The sequence below is a fragment of the Geospiza fortis genome, unplaced genomic scaffold (assembly GCF_000277835.1).
Source record: "Geospiza fortis unplaced genomic scaffold, GeoFor_1.0 scaffold23, whole genome shotgun sequence".
In the NCBI taxonomy this organism is placed as follows: domain Eukaryota; kingdom Metazoa; phylum Chordata; class Aves; order Passeriformes; family Thraupidae; genus Geospiza; species Geospiza fortis.
The window spans coordinates 13,659,730-13,683,546 of NW_005054303.1; the positions used below are offsets into that span (position 1 = coordinate 13,659,730).

At 45.9% G+C, this 23,817-nt stretch overlaps 1 protein-coding gene across 1 annotated transcript; it reads left to right on the forward strand.

Annotated features, from left to right (window-relative positions):
* Positions 1 to 8,640: 8,640 nt before the first annotated feature.
* On the forward strand, positions 8,641 to 20,176 carry GMFB (glia maturation factor beta; the record flags this gene model as incomplete). Its single annotated transcript, XM_031066207.1, has 7 exons — positions 8,641 to 8,655; positions 10,142 to 10,238; positions 10,632 to 10,681; positions 11,611 to 11,660; positions 12,683 to 12,765; positions 13,993 to 14,066; positions 16,354 to 20,176. Coding segments are annotated over 7 exons (441 nt in total), but the record flags the coding sequence as incomplete, so codon positions are not given.
* Positions 20,177 to 23,817: the final 3,641 nt, after the last annotated feature.

Consider the following 23,817-nt stretch of genomic DNA (forward strand, 5'->3'; position numbering starts at 1 on the left):
CTTTGAGTACAAAGGGATTGCAGAGCAAAAAGCGTCTCTGGAGCCACCATGGTCTTCAGCAGCCTCTGCACCGGGGAGGCCACTGAGAGAAGGCCACTGCTGCTCTTGTCAGAGCGCTGCTCTGCAGGGATGTCCCTTGCCCTGCTGAGTCCCACATCTGCCCATCTTTTTGCCTGTGATCTGAGGTCAGGTGGATGCCATCTGCTCTCAATCCAGCTGCTCCTTGATAGATGCACAGACATGAATCCAAAACCTTGAGTATTCCCTGAGTAGGCAGGCATTCAACCGTTCAGTTCATGTTCTCCTTCCTGAAGCCTTCTCCACTCGATTTCCATCCTGCACCACAAAACCTCTTTTCAAGCTCCGGTGCTGCTGCTCTCTGCCTCATGGCTGCTCTCCTGCGCCTGAACCACAGCCCCAAATGCAGGAGCAGCAGTTCAGCAACAGCCCAGAAGGGGCTGCCCCAAGGCAGCTGCGAGCTGAGCTCCCCAGCCAGAGTCAATTGGCTCATGGGTGCCCTGCTCCAGGTCCTCCACATGCTGCTGCCACACAACCTCATCCAATCTTTATGTATCACTTTGCCCTAATATTGCAAAACTATATATATATTACACAAATATTTACATATATACATATTTTATATGTACATATAAAAAATTTCATGTATAATGATGCTGGTTAAAGATAGATACAGGTAATTTCTATGCATTTCATATGTACACTATCATCAGGCAGCTCAGCTGCCATCAGACAGCCCTGTGCCTCAGCATCTCTTTCAAGGGCTGCAGAACAGGAGCTGACTGAACCCATGTGACAGCCCAGTGCAATCATGGATGGCCTCAGTGTAGGAAACTGCAGGTTCCACACCCTCCAGAGCCATGGTGGCTCCTGAGCTCTGCAGGGACCCGAGTGACAGTCTGAGTGGTGGCACTCCTGGTTCTCTTGCCTTTGGCATCCCGCAGAGCAGAGGCTGGATCCCAGCACCAAAGGAACAGCTGCCAGAGGGGAGGAAAGGAGCCTCTGCATGGCCCAGGGGTGCTGTGGTGTCCCTCTGTCAGGAATTCCCCACAGCTGACACCCGAGTCCAACGTGGACACTCATAGACACAGAGTTTGTTCAGGCATTGCCTTTATTGGATCTTTGCAGTGACTACACGTTCCAGAGGGAAGGCACTCTCCCAAGACAGGAGGGCAGTCAGTGTCATTTTCAAATCACAATAATATATTTTAAGTATTGAAATTAACAAATTGTGATATTAGTCAATCTTATCTAAGCAACTACTTGATATACTGTTATATATTAACATTAATAAAATAGTGGAGTATTTTAATCATAAAGATTTTGTAAATTTTACTGCTTAAGATAAATATATAGCATACCTAAATTTTGTTTAATTAATAGAATTCATACTAATTTTGATGAATGATAGTATTTATATAATGAAAAGAATAAGTGCCATTACTTATTTATTACTTATTCTTACAATATTCATCTAGAATTATTCTACATTAAAAGTATTAAAACTTTGAAAAATATTAAAAATATTTTAAATATTTTAAATATTTCTAAACTATTTAACAATTGGAATCAATTGCGAGGCATTTGGCCAGATCTTCCTTCAAATGCCTCCGTCCTCGAGCCAGTGCAAAGCTCCTGCATGGAACATGGAAAAGGGTTAAAATAGATAGAGTTACCACAGATGCAGTAAGAGAGAGGGCAGAGGGGCAGGGTGTGTCAGGAGCCCTGAGGCTCTGCCCCGGCGCAGGGCTGTGCTGGGCAGCAAGCGCAGCTCTGTGCGCTGGCTGCTCACAAAGATGTGCGGCTCGCCTTGGCCAGCCCACAGAGCATCTCCAGCAGGAAGCTTTTCTTCACACAGCCCACTGCCTGTGCTCCTCCAAATGCCTGCCCTGCCTACCTTCAGCATCTTGTTTGTATCCCTATTTATTTGAATCAGCCTGGCCATTTCCTTTTCCAGTTCTTTCATGGTCCGGCGCATTTGTTCAATTTCTTTGAATCTCTTCTGAAGGAGCCGCCTTCTCTGCTCAATTGTCTTCGTTCTCCTTCTGGCCTGTTCCTGAGCTCTCGGGGCCAATGCTCTCTGCCTCCTGGCTGCCCTTCTGGGCCTGAGCCACCACCCAAAAAGCAGGAGCAGTGGCTGAGCAATTTGCCAGAACTGCTGCAGGTACCTCAAGGCAGCCAGGAGCCGGGGTCCCCAGGCAGGCTCGGGTGGCTCTGGGGTAGCCTGCTCCAGGTCCTCTTCACTCAGCTCTGTATCCTCATGTGAACCTATCACCACGGGCCGTGGGAAGTAGAGGAGGAGCAGCACCAGCAGGGCAATGACTGATTTGGACACCATGGTCTGCAGGAGGAGAGAGACAAGGGTTTCACTGGGGCTACCAAGGGAGCTTGTGGGGGCTGAAGTGAGGCCCGGAGGCGCAGGGATGTGAGGGCAGTGAGCAGAGGGCCCCAGGCAGCTGGCAGGCAGCAGGGCCTGTCCCAGTGGGCCAGCAGCAGCCCCGTGCCCTGGCCAAGGCGCCGGCGCCAGGGGCTGGCCCTGGATGCAGGGGGACAATGCAGGCCCGGGTGCGGCGCTTGTGCCCCGGCCCTGGCCCAGCCCAGCCCCGCCACGTGCGCACTCACCGCTTGCCCAGGCTGTGCTGGGCCAGCGTTACCTGCGGGGGCCTTTTCTAGTGGCCCCCATTGTGACACGCTGCCCCTGATGTCACAGGGGCCAGAGGCATCACAGCCGGGCCAGCCCCGCCCTTGGTGCCCAGCCCAGCTCAGGGGCTCTGAGTGGGCCCAGCAATGAAAGCCCCGGCACCCAGCAAGTGCAGCCCCTCTGGGAGGGAATGGGCCCAGGGGCTCCCTTCACAAAGCAGGCAGAAGCACCCCCAAGCTCTTGTCAAGGAGAAACAAACATCATCAATCCTGCTGATTATAATCAATAATATTATCTATAAAAGCACCAGAGATTCTGTTGGGATGGCACTGGTTTTTCTACTGGAGTGGGTGAGCGTGCCTCTGTTTTACAGCTCGACTCTTCCCAAATCCAGCCCCTCTAAGACTTCTTGCAAATCTTCCCATTATCAGACACCTGCAGGCAGGAATTTCCCAGTGGGCAATTCCCTCTGCCAACAGAGAGTCTCCTGCATGTCCAACAAGTTCAGGTTCACAGTGCCAAGGCCCTGGGCAGTGTCTGGGATGTAGAGACTCTTTGTTGCATCCCCAGTGAACACATGGAAGTCACAACAGCAGTGCCTCTTGCCTGTTCCCTGCCCAGCCAGACCTTCCAGCCCAGGTGAGATGCCCAGCATGGCTTTGAGTACAAAGGGATTGCAGAGCAAAAAGCGTCTCTGGAGCCACCATGGTCTTCAGCAGCCTCTGCACCGGGGAGGCCACTGAGAGAAGGCCACTGCTGCTCTTGTCAGAGCGCTGCTCTGCAGGGATGTCCCTTGCCCCGCTGAGTCCCACATCTGCCCATCTTTTTGCCTGTGGTCTGAGGTCAGGTGGATGCCATCTGCTCTCAATCCAGCTGCTCCTTGATAGATGCACAGACATGAATCCAAAACCTTGAGTATTCCCTGAGTAGGCAGGCATTCAACCGTTCAGTTCATGTTCTCCTTCCTGAAGCCTTCTCCACTCGATTTCCATCCTGCACCACAAAACCTCTTTTCAAGCTCCGGTGCTGCTGCTCTCTGCCTCATGGCTGCTCTCCTGCGCCTGAACCACAGCCCCAAAGGCAGGAGCAGCAGTTCAGCAACAGCCCAGAAGGGGCTGCCCCAAGGCAGCTGCGAGCTGAGCTCCCCAGCCAGAGTCAATTGGCTCATGGGTGCCCTGCTCCAGGTCCTCCACATGCTGCTGCCACACAACCTCATCCAATCTTTATGTATCACTTTGCCCTAATATTGCAAAACTATATATATATTACACAAATATTTACATATATACATATTTTATATGTACATATAAAAAATTTCATGTATAATGATGCTGGTTAAAGATAGATACAGGTAATTTCTATGCATTTCATATGTACACTATCATCAGGCAGCTCAGCTGCCATCAGACAGCCCTGTGCCTCAGCATCTCTTTCAAGGGCTGCAGACCAGGAGTTGTTTGAACCCATGTCACAGCCCAGTGTAATCATGGATGGCCTCAGCGTGGGCACCTGGATCAGGCACCAGGTGCTGGAAAAGCCTTGGAGGTTCAACCACTCCAAAGTCTGTCCCCAGGCCGATCTCCACAGGAAGCCTGTCGTTGCCTACAACAAAGTGCTCAAGGTCTGTCTTCTCCAGGCAGCGGTGCAGGTGCTCCAAGATATCCAGCAGGAAATCCCTCCTGAGCCACCGTGGCAGGGGTGCTCAGGAGGCACATCACAACCATCTTTAAAGTCGAGGTGGAAAAGCCTTCGCCCACCAGATGCAGGTGAGGAGCTCCTGCATTGGCAGTGCCAGCTGTGCTGCTGGGCCTGCCCTGCCACGTGCCTGAAGAACTCAGTCTCTGCCACAGTGTTGTCTCAGGACACGTTGAGCTTGGCATGTGTCAGAAACTGAAATGTTATATTTGATGATTTAAACTTCTCTGGCCATTTTCTTCTGCATTACTTTTCCTGTCCTCCACATTTCCTTCATCTTCTTGAAGCTCCTCTTTAAGCGAAGCCGTCGGTGCTCGATTTCTAACCTGCACCCCAAAGCCTCTTTTAAAGCTCTGCAGGCTGCTGCTCTCTGCCTCATGGCTGCTCTCCTGCGCCTGAACCACAGCCCCAAAGGCAGGAGCAGCAGTTCAGCAACAGCCCAGTGTCACAGACATTTCTTTTATGAAAAATCCTCTCTTAGGATTTCCCTGCTGAAGCTGAGAAGTTCAGCAACCAGACATAAACAATAGGTTATCTGCTGCTGTGGAATGTGGCAGGTCTGCCTGGATTGGCCCAGTTTGGATGTTTGGGGTTGGTGACCAATCCAGAACTGAGATCTCTCGGACACAGTCTGGGAGAGCTGGTTTTGTTATTCATTCTTTACTTTCTATTCTTAGGTAGTTAGCAGCTTCTGGAAACTCTCCTTTTCTTTTTCTTTTTAGTATAGTATAATAGATGTATATATCATAACATAATAAATCAAGCCTTCTGATCATGGGGCCCATCTCGTCTCTTCCTTCACCCCGAAAATCTTGTGACCAACCGACGACAGCCCAGGAGGGGCTGCCTCAAGCCGATCTCCACAGGAAGCCTCTTGTTGCCTAGAACAAAGTGCTCAAGGTCTGTCTTCTCCAGGCCGTGGCACAGGTGCTCCAAGATATCCAGCAGGAAATGCCTCCTGAGCCACCGTGACACCCATACCACCCACCCTCCACCAGCTGTGGGGACTGGATAAGGCTTTAGAAAGCAAGAGAAGGATTGTTGTCCCTACATCCTCTGCATTGTCCAATCCCACAATGCCTTTTCTGTGTCCTAACCCTTCCAAGAACTCTGTGAAACCCAGAGGAGAGGAGCCTGCTCTTCCACGACTCCCCCTGTGTGTCAATGTCATATGTTCTGAAAAAGCCCTTCACCAGGATTTCTTCTCCTGGGAAGCTGAGAAGCCTCAGAGGAAAAAATGAAAACAATAATTATCCAATTTGCTTCTTTTGTGTTTTGCTGCTTGGAATGTGGTTGGAGATTGTTTATCCAACATATGAATTGTTTTTACTTAATGACCAATTGTGGTCCAGCTGAGTCAGGACTCTGGAGAGAGTCACAGGTTTTTCATTGGTATCTTGCTAAGCCTTCTGTAAGTATCCTTTCTCTACTCTTTACTATAGTTTAGCATAGTATTCTTTAATATACATCATAAATTAATAAATTAGCTTTCTAAGAACATGGAGTCAGATTCTCAATTCCTCCTTTGTCCTGGGAACCAAGCAAATACCACACCTGTGCCTTAAGTCCCTGTGTTCTGGTGGGCACAGAGAGGACAGGGACTTGTGCCTGCCCTGCGTCCTGTCTGCCTGTCTGTCTGTCAGGCCTGTCCCAGGGCAGCTGGGCTGTGATTCCAGTCCCCTGTCCCCTTGCCCTGCTAGCCCCCAGCCCTGCTCCCTGGGAAGAGCCTTTATGCCTCTGGAGGAAACTGGCCCTTGTCACTCTGGGCTCTTGGCAGAGTGCTCAGGCTCCAGGTGTCCTTTCAGGTCTGTAGAGCACCAGGAGGGCTGATGCTGTTGTGTGCTTACACAGAGAGCTCTTGGAGCCACAGTGGTGGCACTCAGGGCAGGATTCAGCTTTGCCACCCTGGAGAGCTCAGTGTGCCTCAGCATCGTCCCTGGCAGCTGCTGGTCACAGCTGCAGTGGCAGTGGCTGTGAGGTGACCCAAAGCCGTGTCCGTGGCTGCACATGGCTGTGCTTTGCTTCCTCCTTGAGCTGGAATGGGGGTTAGATGGGCTGTTGGCAAGGAATTGCTGCCTGTGAGGCCTGTGAGGCCCTGCACAGGCTGCCCTGAAAAGCTGAGGCTGCCCTGAAAAGCTGAGGCTGCCCCATCCCCTACAAGTGTTCAAGGCCACATTAGGCGGGAATTTGGAGCATCTTGGCCTAGTGGAAGGTGTTCCAGCCCAGAGCAGTGGGGTAAGAAGTGGATAATCTCTGGGGTGCATTCCAACCCAAACCAGACTGTGATTCTGTGATTAGGTGGGATATCAGAAAAAGGTTCTTCCCCCAGAAGATGGTCAGGCACTGAACAGGCTCCTGAGGGAACGGTCATGGCCCCAAGACTGACAGATCTCAATGAGCGTTTGGTCAATGTTCTCAGGCACAGTGTGGGATTTTTGGGGTTTTCCTGTGCACGGCCAGGAGTTGGGCTCAATGATCACTGTGGGTCCCTTCCACCTCAGGATATTCTGTGATTTTGTGTGAGGCTTCAATAGCTGCGCAGCAATCTCGCATTTCTGCGGTGTTTGCTAAGCCCTTGGTGAAAATCTGCAGTTTTATCTTATAAATTTGCTGTTTAAATCATTAGTATAATCCACTAGAAGTTGTGTCTGAGATGTAAAGGCTGCATCTGTCCTTTCATGCTGAGGAAAGCAATTATATTCTTAAATCTGTTATGCAATCCCTTAAAGTGCATTTTTCTCTGCTCTAACAGCATCTAAAATTGTTAGTGGCAGAGAAAAGGCCAAATATTCACTCCAGCATCAGGAGAGCTTCACACCAAGGCCCCATTATGAACAAGCAGCGTGTGCCCAGCTCTGGCTGCTCCTATTTGTGCCTTGTGTGCTGGAGACCTCACATGACTTCCAGAATTACACTCCACTTGTACACACAAGCAGCAGAACTTCTGATGCATGTCACGCTTCAATTCCAGGGTTTAAACCTTCAGTCCTTGCCCTTTTTAAGGTACATTCAGAGCTGTAAAGCCGAACCCACCCCTTCCCGTCCCAGTTCCCCCAGATCCCCTCAGAGCGAAATGGCGCCTGAGGGTGAGCCCGCGAGTTGCCATGGCAACAGCGAGGGGGCGGGGCCCGGGCTGCAAGGCAACTATGGGGCGTGGCGCTGTGGGATCACGTGATCCTGCGTTTTCCCGCCCTCGGCGGCCTTGAACCTCCCCGCTGCCCGTAGGCGCGTGACACCGCCCCGCCCACTCCGCGGGAGCGCTGATGGTTGGTCGGAGGGCCAGGGAGGGGGCGGGGCTTGCGCCGCGCAGGCGCGGTGAGGGAGGGGGTGCAACCCAGTGAGGAGGCGGCGGTTCGGCCGGGAGGGGGCTCACCCCGCTGAAATGGTGCTGCACAGTTAGGTGATTCAGAAAGATTCGATAGGGAAATGATAGAATACTCAACAGGAAAACGCGTTATCTGACCTCTGAGGAACTGATTATGTGTCTGTGAAACGACTGATGGTTTGATCGCGCCTGGTTGTTAGCTGTCTTGTAATGTTTCGAGCTAATTCACTGAAGAACGTCTGATTGTTGCTCATTGAAGTCATTCACCCGAGTGGTGAATTTGAACTTGAGCTGTGATTGCTGTTTGGAACAGACCTAGAGAAACAAGGACTGGTGGATGAATGCTGTGGGGTACTTTGCATTAATATTGGTTAATGGGTAAAGTAATAGTTGTGGTGAAAGGAAGAGTCATGCATGTTGCTTTTAGTCAAGGTTTGGGGAGCTGAACCCTCCTGTGGAAGGAGCAGTTGCAGAGCAAATTTGATCAAATCTTGGGCTGTTTTGCTGTGTGCCTCTCTGGTGAGAGCCGTGCTTGAGGCACTTCGGGAGATTTATGTTTACTTGTCAGTGTGAGGGTGAAGGGAGGGGGTGTCCCGAGGGGGATCTGCTCAGGAGGGCCCAGGGAGCAGCAGCAGCCCCTCGGCGGTGCTGGCAGGTGTGCCCGTGTCTGTGCACCAATCCTGCCTTGCCTTTCCTCACTTTTTGTTAAGCCAAGCGTTGGTGAGCCGGCTTAGCCCCGGTAAACAGTCTGAATCTGATGTTACCAAGTGTTTTCCTTCAGATCCCCTCAGGGATTTGTGTTCCTGTGGCTGCACAGGTGTGAGCAGGAGCATGGCTTGTCTGCTGGGAGAAGCTGGTGAGCCCAGAGGATTGGGAGAAAAGCTTCCTTCACAAAAGAGCATTTTATATGAAATACAACCTCAGCTTTGAAATGCAGCCCTGAGTCCTGTTGGGTTTTTAAATTGAGACCCCCTGGGTGAGTGAGAGTGGGTGTAAGTGACATTTTATATGAAATACAAGTTCAGCTATGGAATGCAGCCCTGAATTCTGTTGTGTTTTAAAGTACTTTTTAGGGTTTTTTCCCTGAATGAGTGACAGTAGATAGTAGGGATGTTTCAGAGAATGAGTTAGGTTGGAAAAGACCTCTGAGATCATCGAGTTCAACCTGTTTGGGTCAGAGGGACTGATCAGAGGGAGCCAAGGGTGATCTTTGACATTTAGGGGAAACAAGCAAAATCAGGGACACTGTACAGGCGGTGCCCGAGCTCTGCTGTCACAGCAGAGCCTGATTTCCTCTCCAGCTGTCCAGAGGAAGCACAGGGATGAAACTTTGTGCCAGAATTTGATCAAGGTGGAAATCTTTTTAGGAGCAACAACAAGCATGGGGTATTGGAAGTGGGGAAGCTGAGCCACCCATCTGCTTTTTTGGGGGAAATCTCAGTATGTTGAACATGAGGAGACAGAACTGGGGGCTTAAATAGTAACGTTCTGTGATTTGGCTCAATGCAAGAGCTCTTTATTAGAGCTTTTGATTGGTAATCTTGCACCATTTTTTATCTGAGGATTTTTTTAAGGAAACCTTGAAATACAGTTACTTTGGTACAAAGTTCTTGATGCCTTGGCAGTTCACAAATACAGTTTAAGCTGCAGATTTTAAGTAACTTCTTTATCAAGCTGGCTTGAACCCCTTGGTGATGGAGGTTGTGTGTATAAAATGTTGCTCAGGAAATGGCAGTGGTTGGCTTGGTGCAGTTCAGAAATTGCTTGTGTAAGGGAAGATAACCTGCATGGCTGCTTGTGAAACAATAATTTCCTTCCTCATCTTCAGCGGGATGACTAATATGTTACTTGAGCATCTCTGAGAGCTTGGTGTGCACAGGGGGAAATGGCTGCATGTTTTTGGGTTAAAAGGTCTGAAACTCTTTCTGTGTGTGTGAATCTCAATATTTTTGTGAGTAAAAATAAACAAGGACAGTGTTGTTCTTAAATATCAATAGTAGCTCTTACTATGTTAAATGCTTAAATTACTTGATCCCATTTGCTGTCACTCTAAGGGACTCCCTTATTTCATTCAGGGCTTGGAAAATGAAGTGTGAAATTTACTTTGTAAGTGTAGAAGTGTAAAATCTACTTCTGAAGTGTAAAGTTGACTTCTAAGAGCTCTGAGAATAACCCCACTTCAGGAGTAGTTAATAAATACTCCTCGTTCACTGTATGGCTTTGAAGAGGGAAATTAAAACAGATAGATAAATGTTCTGTTAATGTGGTTTAAAAAAAAAAAAACAATTTCCTTTCACCCACGTTTTTTCTGGTTTCTGTGATGCTCTGAAGATTTGGACAAGCTGCGTGCAGGCCCTCTTCAGTATTTATGCACAGATGTGGGTGACACAGGGATTTTTTTGTCTCTTTCACTTTGTGGAAGGATTTATCTCTCCCTCCCCTGTGCCATTTCCTTTTTGCAGAGTGAATCTCTGGTGGTGTGTGATGTTGCCGAAGACCTGGTGGAGAAACTGAGAAAATTCCGATTTCGCAAAGAGACCAACAATGCTGCCATTATAAGTAAGTTCCAAACATGCCTGACAAAAATTGTCAGAAAATCCTCTCTCCTCTTTTCTTCCCTGTGTAAGATTGCTGCTGTATCAGGTAAACATGAGCCAGGGGAGTGTTTGTTCTCTGAGCTGCAGAGCTTCCAATTCTGCCTGTAATTTTAACAATAAAACAGTGCTGTTCTTAGGATTCAAGTCTCCATCTGCTCTTAGCAGAGTATTTATATTTAATTATGGCTCAGAGTATACCACTGTTTGTAAAATGATTTTGGGAAGTCATGGGATACACTGAAGAAGAAAAACAGAATCACAAGGACTGTAATTGTTGAGTGCTAAAAAGCTTCGTGCATCCATTGTGTAAATCGATTGAAAAAAACATTGATCTGTGTTTTATTTTGATTTATAGTGAAAATCGACAAGGATAAGCAGTTGGTGGTGCTGGATGAGGAGCATGAGGTTTGTTAAATGAATTGTAAATAAGAGTATCTTCAGCCTGCAATGTATTGTTGTCTCTAAGGTACTGCCTTAGTTTCAAATTGTTATCAAACTCTTAATCTAATTTGGGTCATGAGCTTATTTAAATGCATGGTCACTCTGCATGTAAAGCACAGCACCATTAATAGTGAAACTATGCAGAAGCAATTGAGTTGACTAATTAATTGCACCAAAAAAATAAAGTTATTTTAAAGCTGTTTTAACAATGTAAAAAGCATCTTTGGCACCTGCTGGCTTTTTGAAGAGATTTCTGCTGTGTTTCCACATAGATCTGCACATTTGTCTCTGAGCTGGTCTGCCATCAATTAGAAGCAGGATTGCTAATCCCCTGCAGACTCTAAATTTGATGGGTGGCATAATAAGGTCAGCCCAGTGTGTGGTGTTTCTTAACGGTCCATAGGGCAAAATTAAATCCTTCCCAGGGATTTGAGCATTAACCAGAGCTCTTGGTCCCTAGAATGTAGATGTTAATGTAACACTCAAATGTAATGGGGAATCTTTTTTGTTTGCTGAAGGAGGAAGGACTGAATTTTTCAAACTTTTGATTTATGTAGCTGATTTCAACTTACTTTATAGTGTGTGCTTACTTATTTGAGTTTAGCACTACGGTTGGCAAAGCATGGTAACTGCCAACTAAAGCCAGAAATGTTTGCTCAGCTTATTATGCCTAAAATAGGGGTGATTATTCATGCTAACATTAATTCTGTGTTTAGTCATAGGAGTCTATTGGCACACAAATCTTCCTAAACTGCTGTAATAATTTGGGAGGTCCTTATCAGTTCATCTGTAGATCAACATCTGCCCTACAGATGTTTCAGTGTCCATTACCCTGCTTTAACCTTCCAGTGTGAGGTACTTGCTCAAATATTGCTTGTGTTTAATGTCACCAGGGTATTTCTCCTGATGAGCTCAAGGATGAGCTGCCCGAGAGACAACCTCGATATCCTTTCCATGCTGCTGCCATTTGGACTTACTCACTCCTGGAAGCTGTTCGCAGTGTTGGACTTCACCTTTTTAGGCCAATAATTGCTGTAGTGTGATCTTGCTGATCCTTTATTTGTGAAATAACCCAGGGATCAGTTCTCAGGCTGCACTGAACTGTTGTACCACTTGCTGAAACAATGACTCATTTAAGCCTTTCCTGACATTTTATTTCCTTTTACACTATATAATGTTTGGGGAAGTAAAGCAAAGCCATGCTGCTGGTAATGTAAAGAAGTGAGTAAAATGTACCAGTCAGTGGCTACTTCTAAATATAGGGCTCTGCCTGTGTAACTCTGGATTTGTTTTGGTACTTTCTCAGGATGTGGCTGTTGTTGTTTTGCTGCAGTTACTGATTCTGGAATTGCTGTGGGCATGTGATCCAGGGAGGAATCCCTGTTTTGAAAAAAAGAACAAAAGAGGGTGAAGTAAATTACTCTAACCAGTGAAATAAAAGGAGTACTTAAGTTACATGTGAAGAAAATACCTGCCCTATTAGCCTCAAGAGCTGGCTGGCACCGTTCCTTGTGCTGTTCTGAATCTTGCCTTTCATGCCTACAATGCAGTGGGAGGCTGTAAAACAAAAGTCCTGGCTAAAACTGCAGTTCAAATTGAGCAGAACACCTGAAACAACGAAGTTCTTGGTCAGCAAAGAAAGAATTTGGCTTTCATTAAAAGCCAAAACCACGCTGGTGGGTGTGGGAAGTCTTTTTACAAAGTTGGAAGAGGAATATTTGTGATGAGAGGGTGATTTTTAGCTCTGATGTGAAACATTACTACAGAGACAGCGCTCACATTGAGGCAGGGCCAGTTCTGAAAGTCAGATGTGGAAGTGAAAACAGAACAGTGAGGTTATTATTGCCAAATTAAAACATCATCTAAAATGCAACACTGACTTCTGCCTGCATCAAGCTCTGATAACTGAGGATTATATCCCACTAAAATAATTGATTTCTTAGTTTCTTTAACCTCAGAAAAAACATTTATTGTGTATAGTTACAAGTACCAGCATGAAGATGGAAGAGTTTCCTATCCATTGTGCTTTATCTTCTCCAGTCCAGTTGGTGAGTGAACTCTATAGCTACTGTGTGTTGTAAATTTGGGAATATTCTCTTCTAGGGAAGATAAAACTGAGTTCTTAGTGCTCTCAAAGAGGTTTTCCTGCCTTCGAGGTTCACATTTAGGGCACTTCAGATGTCTGATAGAAGAGATTCTCTCTTTCCCACTTCTGAGGGCTGAACTGGAGTGTTGGTTTCCTGCTTAGCTGGCCAAAAGGTGTGTCTGCCTAAATGTGCCTGTTCTCAGTGTGCTCAGCAACCCTCTGAAGGGCAGGGCTTGGAGCACTCTGCATCCACTCCTGGAGGTTTAACCTCATTTAACCTGTTTACTCCTCAGAACTTGGGGAATCCTCAAAGCATGACCCTGTAAGGCTCAGGAAGTGAGCACAGAGAGGGCTGGAGGACACTGCCTGTGTTCCTGAGTGATTCTGCTCTGCTGTCTCTTGCTATTCACACATAAGTGACTGGGAGGGAGGAAATTAATCTCAGAAGGACATGGGAATCCATTTCTTTCTGAGGATCTTGGAATCCTATTCCTTTCATTCTACCCATGAAAGGAACAGGACTTTAGGAGGGTTAGGATGAGATTTGAGAGGAGTTTTCGGGAGGTCTGGGTGTAATGGGCAGCAGTAGAGGATGCTGTGAGGGGACAGTCTAAAGGGCTGTCACAGCTGTGGGGGAAAAGGAGGAAGAGAGGGCTCCCTAACTCAGATCTGAGCATGTGAAAGTGCTGAAACAGACTGTTCCAGGAGAAACAGACTAATCCTGGATCATCCCAGGTTTGTAGAGAGCAGTTTAGAGCATCCTCTGCTTGTGTCACAGCAACCCTCAACATCAACTTCCCTGCACAGGTCACTGTGTCATTTTAATAGGAGCCAGATAACCTGGGTCTTGGTTTGGGCTTACAGAGCTGAATTGCTCCTGGGCTTCCATCTGTGTTCTGAGTTGTAGTAGTGTATCTTGCTGGTATTACTGGATTATCCTTGTTATCCCCTGGAAGAAGATAAACTGATTGCATTGTTTTACCCTTCATTTCTCAAAGCTAGAGTAACTAGGTATATAAAAGAGTTTAGCAACTACTGAGCATATTCTTCTGTAGCTACCTGAGAATCTTCCTGTGAATATCTTTAGCTTTCAGATTAGAATTCTTAAAAAAACCCCAAACTTATTTTTGAATTGTTGCAGTCAAAATAATTAAACAAAATCTCTTTTTTTTTCTTCCCATAACTTCAGGATGTAAGCCTGAGCAGCAGATGATGTATGCTGGAAGCAAGAATAAGCTTGTACAGACAGCTGAACTCACTAAGGTATAACTGGCTTTTGAAATAACTCCCCCTTCACTGCAGGTTGTTGTTTTGTGTCTTGCTTGAACCAATGGCAAGAAAGATTTTATGGGAGTTTGTGATTACAGTGAACAGAGTTTGCTGTAGGAAAGCTGAAGGAGGAGTATGTGTGGAGATTTCTGTACCCTAAAACACCAGGAGGAACAGTGTTCTCTGAAACAAAAATATCCCTCAGTAGGATGGACATCTTTGCTGTGGGGGAGGAATTTACTGATGGGAAGAATAGACTGAAGCCTCAGTGTGGTGTAGATCAGTTTAGCTGGTTCCTGGGGCTGCATGCTTGCAGAACAGCCTGCAGAGTAAGTAACATGTGCCAAGGGGTGAACAATTTCTTCCTGTGTTGGGTTCTCCCAGTACTGACACCAGAAGAAATCACTGCATTCACTAGGTCTGGCTGTGTGTATATTTTAGAAAAGGAATGTCACCTGTTTTCCCTTTTGGAGATCTTTGAAATCTTTGCCTAATTGACACCTAGACTCCTTTTTGCCCCAAGCTGTAAAGCTTAATAGAGTCAGTAGCTGCTTCAGGTTTTTCATACCATGTGAAATGACTTCAGCTCTTCCCACAGCACTGTTCTCTTCATTCCTTATCCTGCTGAGTCCTTTAACATCCCAGTAAGAATGTCTGTTGGGCCAGTAAGAGAACTATGAATCACAGAATGGCTTGAGTTGGAAGGGACCTTAATGTTCATTTGTTCAAACACCTCCCACCAGACCAGGTTGCTCCAAGCTCTGTCCCTCTTTTGCCTCTTCCAGCTGTACCTTGTAAGAGAAGACACCTCTGTTCTAAATTAGACCTCAGGTTGACAGGAGTCATTAGGAAGGCAGCAGAAGATGGTGGAAACAATCAGCATAGCCCCAAGAAATCTTTTTTTAGATCTGTTGAGACTGCATCTTGGAGGCCTGATAACTGTGATAGGAAGGAGGAAGACAGTTTTCAGTAAGCAAGAAGAAGGGACTGGTGAGAAGAAGGTGAAAGCCTGAGAAGTAGCTCAGTTGGAGTTCCTATCACTTCTGACATGGGAGAAATTCAGCCTGAATGGCTTTTGAATGCAAGTCCAGGACTGGGTTCATTCATCTTTCCTGAAGGCAGAGAACACAGGCTGTCTCCAGTTGGGATTGCCTGCTTGCTCTTCAAATGTACTTTATCCTTGCCACTTGCTGAGCTGTTTCATTTTAACTCCTGCTGTGACTTCCTCCTGGTGTGATTTTTGCTCATGACTCAGCTGAGTTCTCTCAGTCTCCTGTGACTTGCATATTAGCTTGGTTCCCATTAAGCTGTTCTGCTCTTGTAACACTGATTTTTGGGGTTTCTCCATTTGAAGGCCTGTGAATTTGTAAAATTACCTGACTTTTGTCTTTGGGCATCTCATGGACTCCAGTAATCAATCATAATTAACATTGTTTCTCTTCAGGCTATTAAAAACAAAACCCAAACCCTAACCAGTTATTTGCCCACATGGAATGTAAAGAGTATATTGGTGTTTTGGACCTTGTTTTCTGCTTCAAGGCTTCATTAAAGATTTCACAAAGCTTTGGGTTAGTAGTTTTTAGATTGTTTTGGAGGTTTTGCCCAGAGATGCTGTGGCTGCCCCATCCCTGGAAGTGCCCAAGGCCAGGTTGGATGGGGCTTGGAGCAACCTGGGATAGTGGAAGGTGTCCCTGTCATGGCAGGGAATTGGAACTAGATGATCTTTAAGGTCCCTTCCAACTCAAACCATTCTGTTCTTTTAGGATTTTGTTGGGTTTTTTTCCCAAGTTTTCTATTTTGAGATATTTTACAGGTAAAACAATACCCTACTGGCTACTATGAATTTATTTCAGTTGAAAGAAAAAATAACTGTGTGTTGGACTGAGTAAAATTGCTGAACTTTGGGCTTAAATCAACCCAGATATTAAATTATTTGTATTCTTCAAAATACCATCTTGCTGAGATAGTGCATGTGAGATGGGGCCACTTCAGGGTTATTTTAAAATGTAGTACATGTGCTTTTCTCATATTCTTAAGGGATAAGAGTAAAGCCTAGAAATAGCAATTACAAGATTCTTGTTCATGTTAGTGATGTTTTTTGCCACTCAGTCTTGTGTATTTTCCTCTGATCTGATGCTTTCAAGAAAGCACCTGAAAATTGTAGGTTGGTGAGTGGTTTATTGCAGCTCAGACAATGTGTGTGGAAAGGTGCTGATGCATTGTGTGCTTGTGCCTTTCCAGTCCCATCCCTCAGGAATTGATGCAATGCCATTTTGTTTAGGTATTTGAAATCAGAAATACAGAAGACCTAACTGAAGAATGGCTGCGTGAGAAACTGGGCTTTTTCCACTAAGGAAAACCTCTAAGTATTTATGTACCATCCTGGTGATACTGGAACCAGACATGAATACTTACATCCAAGCAATGCACTGTATTCACAGCTGTCTCCTGCAGTATCTCTCTTGTGCAGAGTTTGTGCAAAGAATAGCAGGTCTGTCTCCTTGAAGTAACAAATCTTTGCAGGTGTTTCCTTATTTGTACCTGCTAAAAGGGAATACTCCTCTGCAGGGACTCCTTTTGCACTCCTGTGACTAATATTTCTGTAACTAAAATAGTTCAGTTCTGGATTTATAACCGTGTACAAACATCATTTGGAAGCTGACGCTAACTTTTTCTGAGCTACAAATGCATCCTTATGACACACATTAGCCATTTATATGCAAAATTTATGTACTGTCACTTACCAGAGTAATTTTTGACCTAATGTCTTCTCAATTTTGAAGCATTTGTTGGAAGCTCCCTGGAAACATTTGTTTGGTATTAAAAAGTCAAAATCCTTGTACTGCAAATCCATCCATTTATCTTTCCATTGAGTCCCTGTGAACTGTCTCAAATTCTTGGAACTAATTTTTGTCATTCCAGTAATTCCTCAGTTGCCTGAGTCAATCTTCCTAAATTTCAGGGCAAAGCTTTGACTGTCCAGTTCTCATGCTAATACAGTCTCACAGGAACTAGCTGATAACTAAGGGCTGAACTACAACTCTGGTTCCTCTTGTACCAGATTTCTTCTTGCATCTCTGTTCTGACACTGTTGAGAAGTTTACCTCTGCTCATTTCCTGTTATCTGAACGCCTGGTGATACTGTGTGCCTTTCATTTGTTAGCTTTAAAAGGACTTGAGAATTTTACACTGCCACTTCTTACAAATTTGGTAAAAACTTTGTTAAAGAATCCAAGTAATATTTGTTCCTAGTGCCTCGTGCTGCAGTTGACATCTGTTAAAACAAAAAGCCAACCTCATTTTCTTTGAAATTCCAATCATCTGCTCCATTTGTAGGAGTCAGGAGGTTAAAGCTTTTCATGATAATGAACGATTTATATCTCTTTTGTTATAAAAGTTGGCCACACGTAGCTTTTGAGTACTTTAATTACAACCTCTAACTTTCTTAATGGCTTTTTGGTCAAAATTACATTCCAGATGAAGCTTTTGCATAAGTGATCATTTGATTTTCATCTACTTAACGGTTCATCTCTTTGAAACAGCAAATCTAATGTGAAAATAGTATTTAACTTTTATAAATGACCAGTCTTTTTACAGGTCTGTTTTATATTGAATAGAGTAGTTGTGTGATGTGGGCCACGTTCAGCACGTGCTGGCAGGAGGAGCACTCACGGGGCAGTCTCTCCCTATCTTGCTCGTGAGTGTTTGTTGTGCTTCTGAACAAGTGTCTGCGTAAGAGCAGCTTCCTGTTGATAACATACCTTAAAATACAGCTGCCCCAACCAATCTGCTCGCTGGGAAGGAATGCAGTGTTAAATTTGGAGGCCAGTATTTCATGCTGTGAAAACCTTTGCTGAAAGTGGGGTTATTTTTCATTTGTCAACGTAGGTTGTGTTAGTGGTAAAACACTAACTCCTGCAAGATCACAAGGAATTCATTTGCAAAGGTCTTCAGTGTTGGTAAATCTCTTCCTAGTTTGATGTTATTGCTCATTTATTTGTATATAAATCTGACTTGAGAGGAGCTTTTCAAAATACATGTTGGAATGATCCAATTAAATCGATCTTTTGGTGCGGGAAAGAAGTGCTTGTAATTAAATTTCTGTGTTAACGTACTGAACTGGAAAAACAATTTCATTTCCCTGGACGAAAAAATGTTGATTATGAACTGTTGCTTGATCGTTCTGTACTGCAGATCAATAAAAATCATGTCTTTTGTGACAAACATTGTATAAACAAGACTTTGGCTTAAAGGGTAGTGTCATTCCAAGCATCAGTCTGGGAACAGCAAGAATCTCTTTTGAGGTTTTTTTTGGGATTGTACTAAAGGTGAGGCATGTCAAAGTACAGTGTGGGCGAGAGGGCAGCTGCTGCTTGGAATGTTCAGCTTGATTTGCAGTGGGGAAAAACTGGATTAATCATGTCTGTTGTACTTTGTACACTGGTGGGCTGCCAGCAGCCAACTGCTGCCTGCACAGGTCTGCAGAAAAATAACTGTACAAGAGGCCTGTATCAGGAGGGAAGGGAGGAGCTGCTGCATGAAATGATGAAATTTGACCTTTCATCTCTGGATTGCTCCCCCTTCTGCCAAGAAAACATTATTCCTTACAGCTGAGTCTTCAGCTGAGTTCTTCCACTCCACATGTTCTCGTGCCTCACTTAAGCACTTTCTGCCTTGGGTGCTGCCCCTCCAGCCTTGCAGGGAGCAAACAGATCCTCGTGCGAGTGTTAAAGCCCAGTTTCTCCTGGAAGGTGCTGTTGATGCTGCTCAGCCCACCAGTATTGCTCTTCAGCCAGCCCTGCCTGGCAGCTGTTCCTGCTTCCCTGGCTGAGCTGTAGAGGCAGCTGCAGGTTCTGGGAAGATGAGTGTGCAGAGGGTGTTTGCTGTTCCAGCCTTGTTTGTGTTCTCTTTGGTCTTAATGCAGTGTTTTGACACAACTGGCTGCTGCTAATTGTCCTGGGCTCTTGAGGTGCAGGTAGTGCTAACACTTGATTAAACAAAGACATCATTATGTCCAGGTCTTTGCTGCACAAATAATCCTTGTTTTCATAACATCTTTCCCCACCTTATCTGTAGAACTGTGTGTTCTGTGCTGCTGCCCCCTTAGGCTCAGTGGGAGGCAGATGAGTCCGTGTTCAGGCCAGTATGTTCCTGCTGGGCTTTGCTGGTGAGTTGCCCATCTGTAATCACACATTTGTCTTGAATTTTCAGACCTCTAAAGAGACATCTAAAGGACAGCATAAATTAGCCTAGGGGAGCCTTTGTAGCTAAAGGTCTGAGAGTCAGCATTTTCCATTGGGAGCTCCTATTTTTCAGGAGTTAGTAAGTTGGCCATAAAATCCTTGGTCGGGAGTTAAAGGTCTCTCCAAGGGAGACTTCTGCCACAATTAATCAGGTTTGCTTTAAATATTGACTAGATGGCTGGGATACAGCTCTTTTAATCCTATTCACTGATGGTAAGCTGAATTTAAGCATGAGTTTGCATGTCAGCCCATGAAATAGACTTGTAGTGTTTTGAATATTTTTAACAAAAAAATGTAAATGCTGGTATTTGATGGTTTAAGTGTATTTCTAGTATCATGAATACTGTTCTGATCTATTAAAGGAGGCAATAATGCAGGTGTTGACACCTTTTTCACTTCTCCAAAGGAACATCTTTGCATTTGTACCAGGAATCCATTTTTGTATCTTTAACTGTAAAATAACTGGTCCAGAAACGATGTTAAACTGATGACGGGTCTGACTCAAACAGGCAGAAGCAAGAGAATTCAATTCCTTACTTCAGAGCATTCCAAAAATAAACATCATGAACATTGTTTTTATACATACATGTAGTGACTGTGAAGTGGAGCCGTGGTGGGACGTGAGAAGGGGCTCAGTGAAACTCTTGTGTTTGTTCTGTGGTCCAGACTTGTCTTAAAAGGTGTGAGAGGTTCACGGCCGGATTTGGGAATTTGGCAGTTCCATGAAAATACCAGTAACCAGTACAACTTCCATATGCTGTTTAGTCTCTGCTACTTCACATTGCATGTTTACTTTAAACCAAATCTTTTTTTTGCTAAGCATGGTGCTTGTATTGGTTTAAATAAAATGTTTCATTAAGAGGTTGTGTTGGTCTGTTTTAATTGCAAAGTGGTCCCTGTATGACAGGGAAGATCTGGTGATGCTTGGTATGACCTTCCTCCTTTTCTCAGCTTTCTGGAGTTTGTGTTGGACTTTAAGGTGTCTTCAGTCTCAACTGCTCCCTCATTTGCTGTTGTATATAAAATTCCTGTTTCCATCTGCTGTGTTGGGGAGGAGAGGAGCTGTTGGAATACTGCAGGGAACTGCTGTGCTCTGCTGCTTGGCACCTTTGTGTCACAGACCTCCCACTGCCTCCAGATGAGGTGCAAGGCAGCGTGGGGCTCCGTGTCAGCCTGGAATGCCACATCAACTTCCCTGTTCCACCTCTCCCACAAGGCTCCTGGCAGAACCTGGAGCTGTGGAATACAATGCAGAGTGCGGGTGCTCACTGAAGAGTCAGAGTAGCTGTCAAGGAAACCAAGGGTTGATGGAGACAGAGGAACTTGGTTTTTTTTACCTTCCCACAGTCATTGACTTATCTCTTTCCTGCCCAAGAGACCACTGCATTAATTTGATTTAAGCCCTTTTTTCTGCATTCTTGCTGTTTCATCCTGTCATGATCTTTGGTGACTTTGATTCCTCTATTGTTGAAAAAATTGCCAAGTATAACCCCAGGAATTCAGCTTCAGTACCTGCCATAGATTGTTTCTGTGAACACCAAAGAACAGCATTAATGGGCCACTGGTTAAACATGACAGAAATAAACCCCTTTGCTCCCAGGTGAGAGATCTGTGAAGGAGAAAATGCACAGCTGCTTCAGCACATCTGGCTCCTGATGGCATCTCAGTCCCTGAAAGGCAAAATCTATTGCCAAAAGCTCGGGGGAAAAAAGCTGCTAAGGGAGAAGAATGGTTTTCTAGAAAAGGAGAAAAAAAAAGGAATAAATAGCTCTCCTATGGGAGGAGAAGGTCCCCTGTGGGGTCCTGTGGCATTCTCTGCTCGTCATTGAGCGTGCTTCACTAGGAAATGGGCAATAGTTCATTGGCACTGCCACATCACAGGCCATAAAAACAGCAGAGTAGAGAGAATTGCCAGGAGATCAGGGATATGAAGTGAAGGGCAACTGCCTCCATTCAGGAAAGGTCAGTGGCTTCTCATAGTTCTGATGAAAAGGTCAATTGAGTGGTGATAAGTCAAAGCAAAGGGGGAGTAGGAATCAAAATGGGAAAGCTCTGCAGAGCAGGACCAGCCTGCAGTGTACCTGCAGCCTGAGCATCTCACAGTGCTGTTTTCCCTTCCAGGGCTGTGGAGACAGCTTGCCCAGGGCTGGCAGTTTGCTAAGGAGATCTGTGGCTTGGCAGAGTGTCTGGGAATAACAGAGAGGAGGAGAAATGTAATTTGTTCTGGAGGAGCTGGAAGAAGAATCACAGGATGGTTTGGGTTGGAAGGGACTTTAAATCCCACCCAGTTCCACCCCTGCCATGGCAGGGACACCTTCCACCATCCCAGGCTGCTCCAAGCCCTGTCCAGCCTGGCCTTGGACACTTCCAGGGATGGAAGCTGGGGCAGTTGCTGTGTGTGACAGTGTGTGACTGTGCCTGTGCCAGCTGTTCATGGGTTGTTGAGTTGACTGGAATACAAGCTGGCTCTCCCAAGCTCCTCACAGTGAAGTTCCTGCAGTTTCCTGTTCAGGTGCAGGTGAGGGTGGAAAGCCAGGCACAGGCAGTGAGATTCTGACAGTGCCACTGAGAGGCAGAACTGACATGGAGCAGCCTTGAGAGGGAGGGCTGGTGGGGCTGTGGGAAGGACATGAGGCACTCTGTGGTGTAAGAGTGGCTGGAATTTGTTCAGCTGCACTCCTGTATGGCAGGGCTGAGGATTTAAGGTGGGCCTCACCCCTTGGAACAAAACTGAAGATGTGACAGGTGGGTTCATCCCCTGCACTTGTCAGTTGGCACAGTTGTGTCAGCTGCAGTTGTGGTGATGTACTACAAAGTCTAAAGAAATTAAGCTCAGCTTCCTGTGGGAAAGCCTGCACAGAGAGGCTTATAAATGCTGGAGGTGTTGGATTTGGCTTCTACATGTGTAACTCCAGTTTGGTTCCATCCTCTGCAGGGCTTTCCTTAGGGCAGGTAACTGCTTCTCTGCCAGCAAAGCAGAGCTGTGGAGATGATGTCATTTGTTCCCACCTCCTCCAGAAGGGAACTGAGCCCAGGGAATTGGTCCTGTGTGCTGAGCTGGCCTTGAGGCTGGTCTGGGAACACAGTTTAAATGACAACTGCTGGGGAAGAGAGAGTTTTTCAGGCATCTCAGAGGCAGCCCTGGTGTTCTTGAAGAGCAGCCTTGAACTGCCAGACATGCAGACACATGGGTTCCTACAGTACAGCAGGGAGAAGGACTTGTAGTTCTCAAAATATGTATCTGGGATCATCCTCTTGGGGAATTGGCATCCTCTCTCTGGGCTGCACTGGCTTGGTTTGTGCTGTGTTCAAGGCATTGGAAATGTCAATTCCAGCATTGTTTTAATAAATACAGTTCTGAAGTACAAGGACCCCTGGCTTTAGCTTTTAACTTTTCAAATTAATACACATTTGTATCTGGTTTCTATATTGAAAGGTTGAACATAAGGCTGAGCAATTGCATACCTCAAGTTTTCTATTTTCATTTTGTGGGAAGTAGCAAAGGGTGAAATACTGAAGTGAATATCCTCTGTAGGTGGTTAGCACAGTGCTGGCATGTCATCAACCTGGCTGATCAGAGGAATAGAGCATCTCTGCTGTGAGGAAAGACTGGGAGAATTGGGATTGTTCAGCCTGGTGAAGAGAAGGCTTCCAGCACCTGAAAGGAGCCTACAAGAAAGATGGAGAGAGAATATTTACAGGGGCCTGGAGTACCAGGACAAGGGGGAATGGCTTCAAACTGAAAGAGTAGGTTTAGATTGAATATCTGAAAAATGTTATAACTGTGAGGGTGGTGAGGCACTGGCACAGATTATCCAGAGAAGCTGTGAATGTCCCATCCTTGGAAGTGTTTAAGGCTGGGTTGGACAGGGCTTGGAGCAACCTGGGATAGTGGAAGGTGTTCCTGCTTAGGGCAGGGGGATTGGAACCAGATGATCTTTAAGGTCCCTTCCAAGCCAAACCATTCTGGGATTCCATGGTTCTGAGTTCACACCAGTGTAAACTTGGGCACTGTTCCCCTCCCAGGTCTTGCAGGCTTTTTTCCATGTCAGCTGTTCCTTTGGGTGCTGTTGGATGCTGTGTTCCTGTGTGGATAAGAGGCTGTCTGATGCAGTGTGTGTGTGCAGCATCCCGTGCAGCCTCACTGTGCTCTGTGTAACCTCCCTGTCTTTTCTCTAGCTGTGGAGCCAAGGGGATGATGTCGATGCCTTTGCATAGATGTGGTTAATCAGAGTGGCCCATTGTGTCCCAGCATGGGGGGATCATCTCCTCTGGACTGTCCTGTCGTGTTTCATTCCGTCAGGGACTGTAAACATGCTCTGGGTTAACCCTGTTCACCTCTGGAGCAACGTGACGTGTCTCCTACAGAACTGATGGAGCTGGGCTGAAACTCCCCTGACAGCTCTCACAGCTCCTCAGCAGGGGACAGAGGGGAGACAGCAGCAATTATCATCCAAGGGACTCTGAATGCAGAACAGACGTAAACACTGCGAGAACAGCAC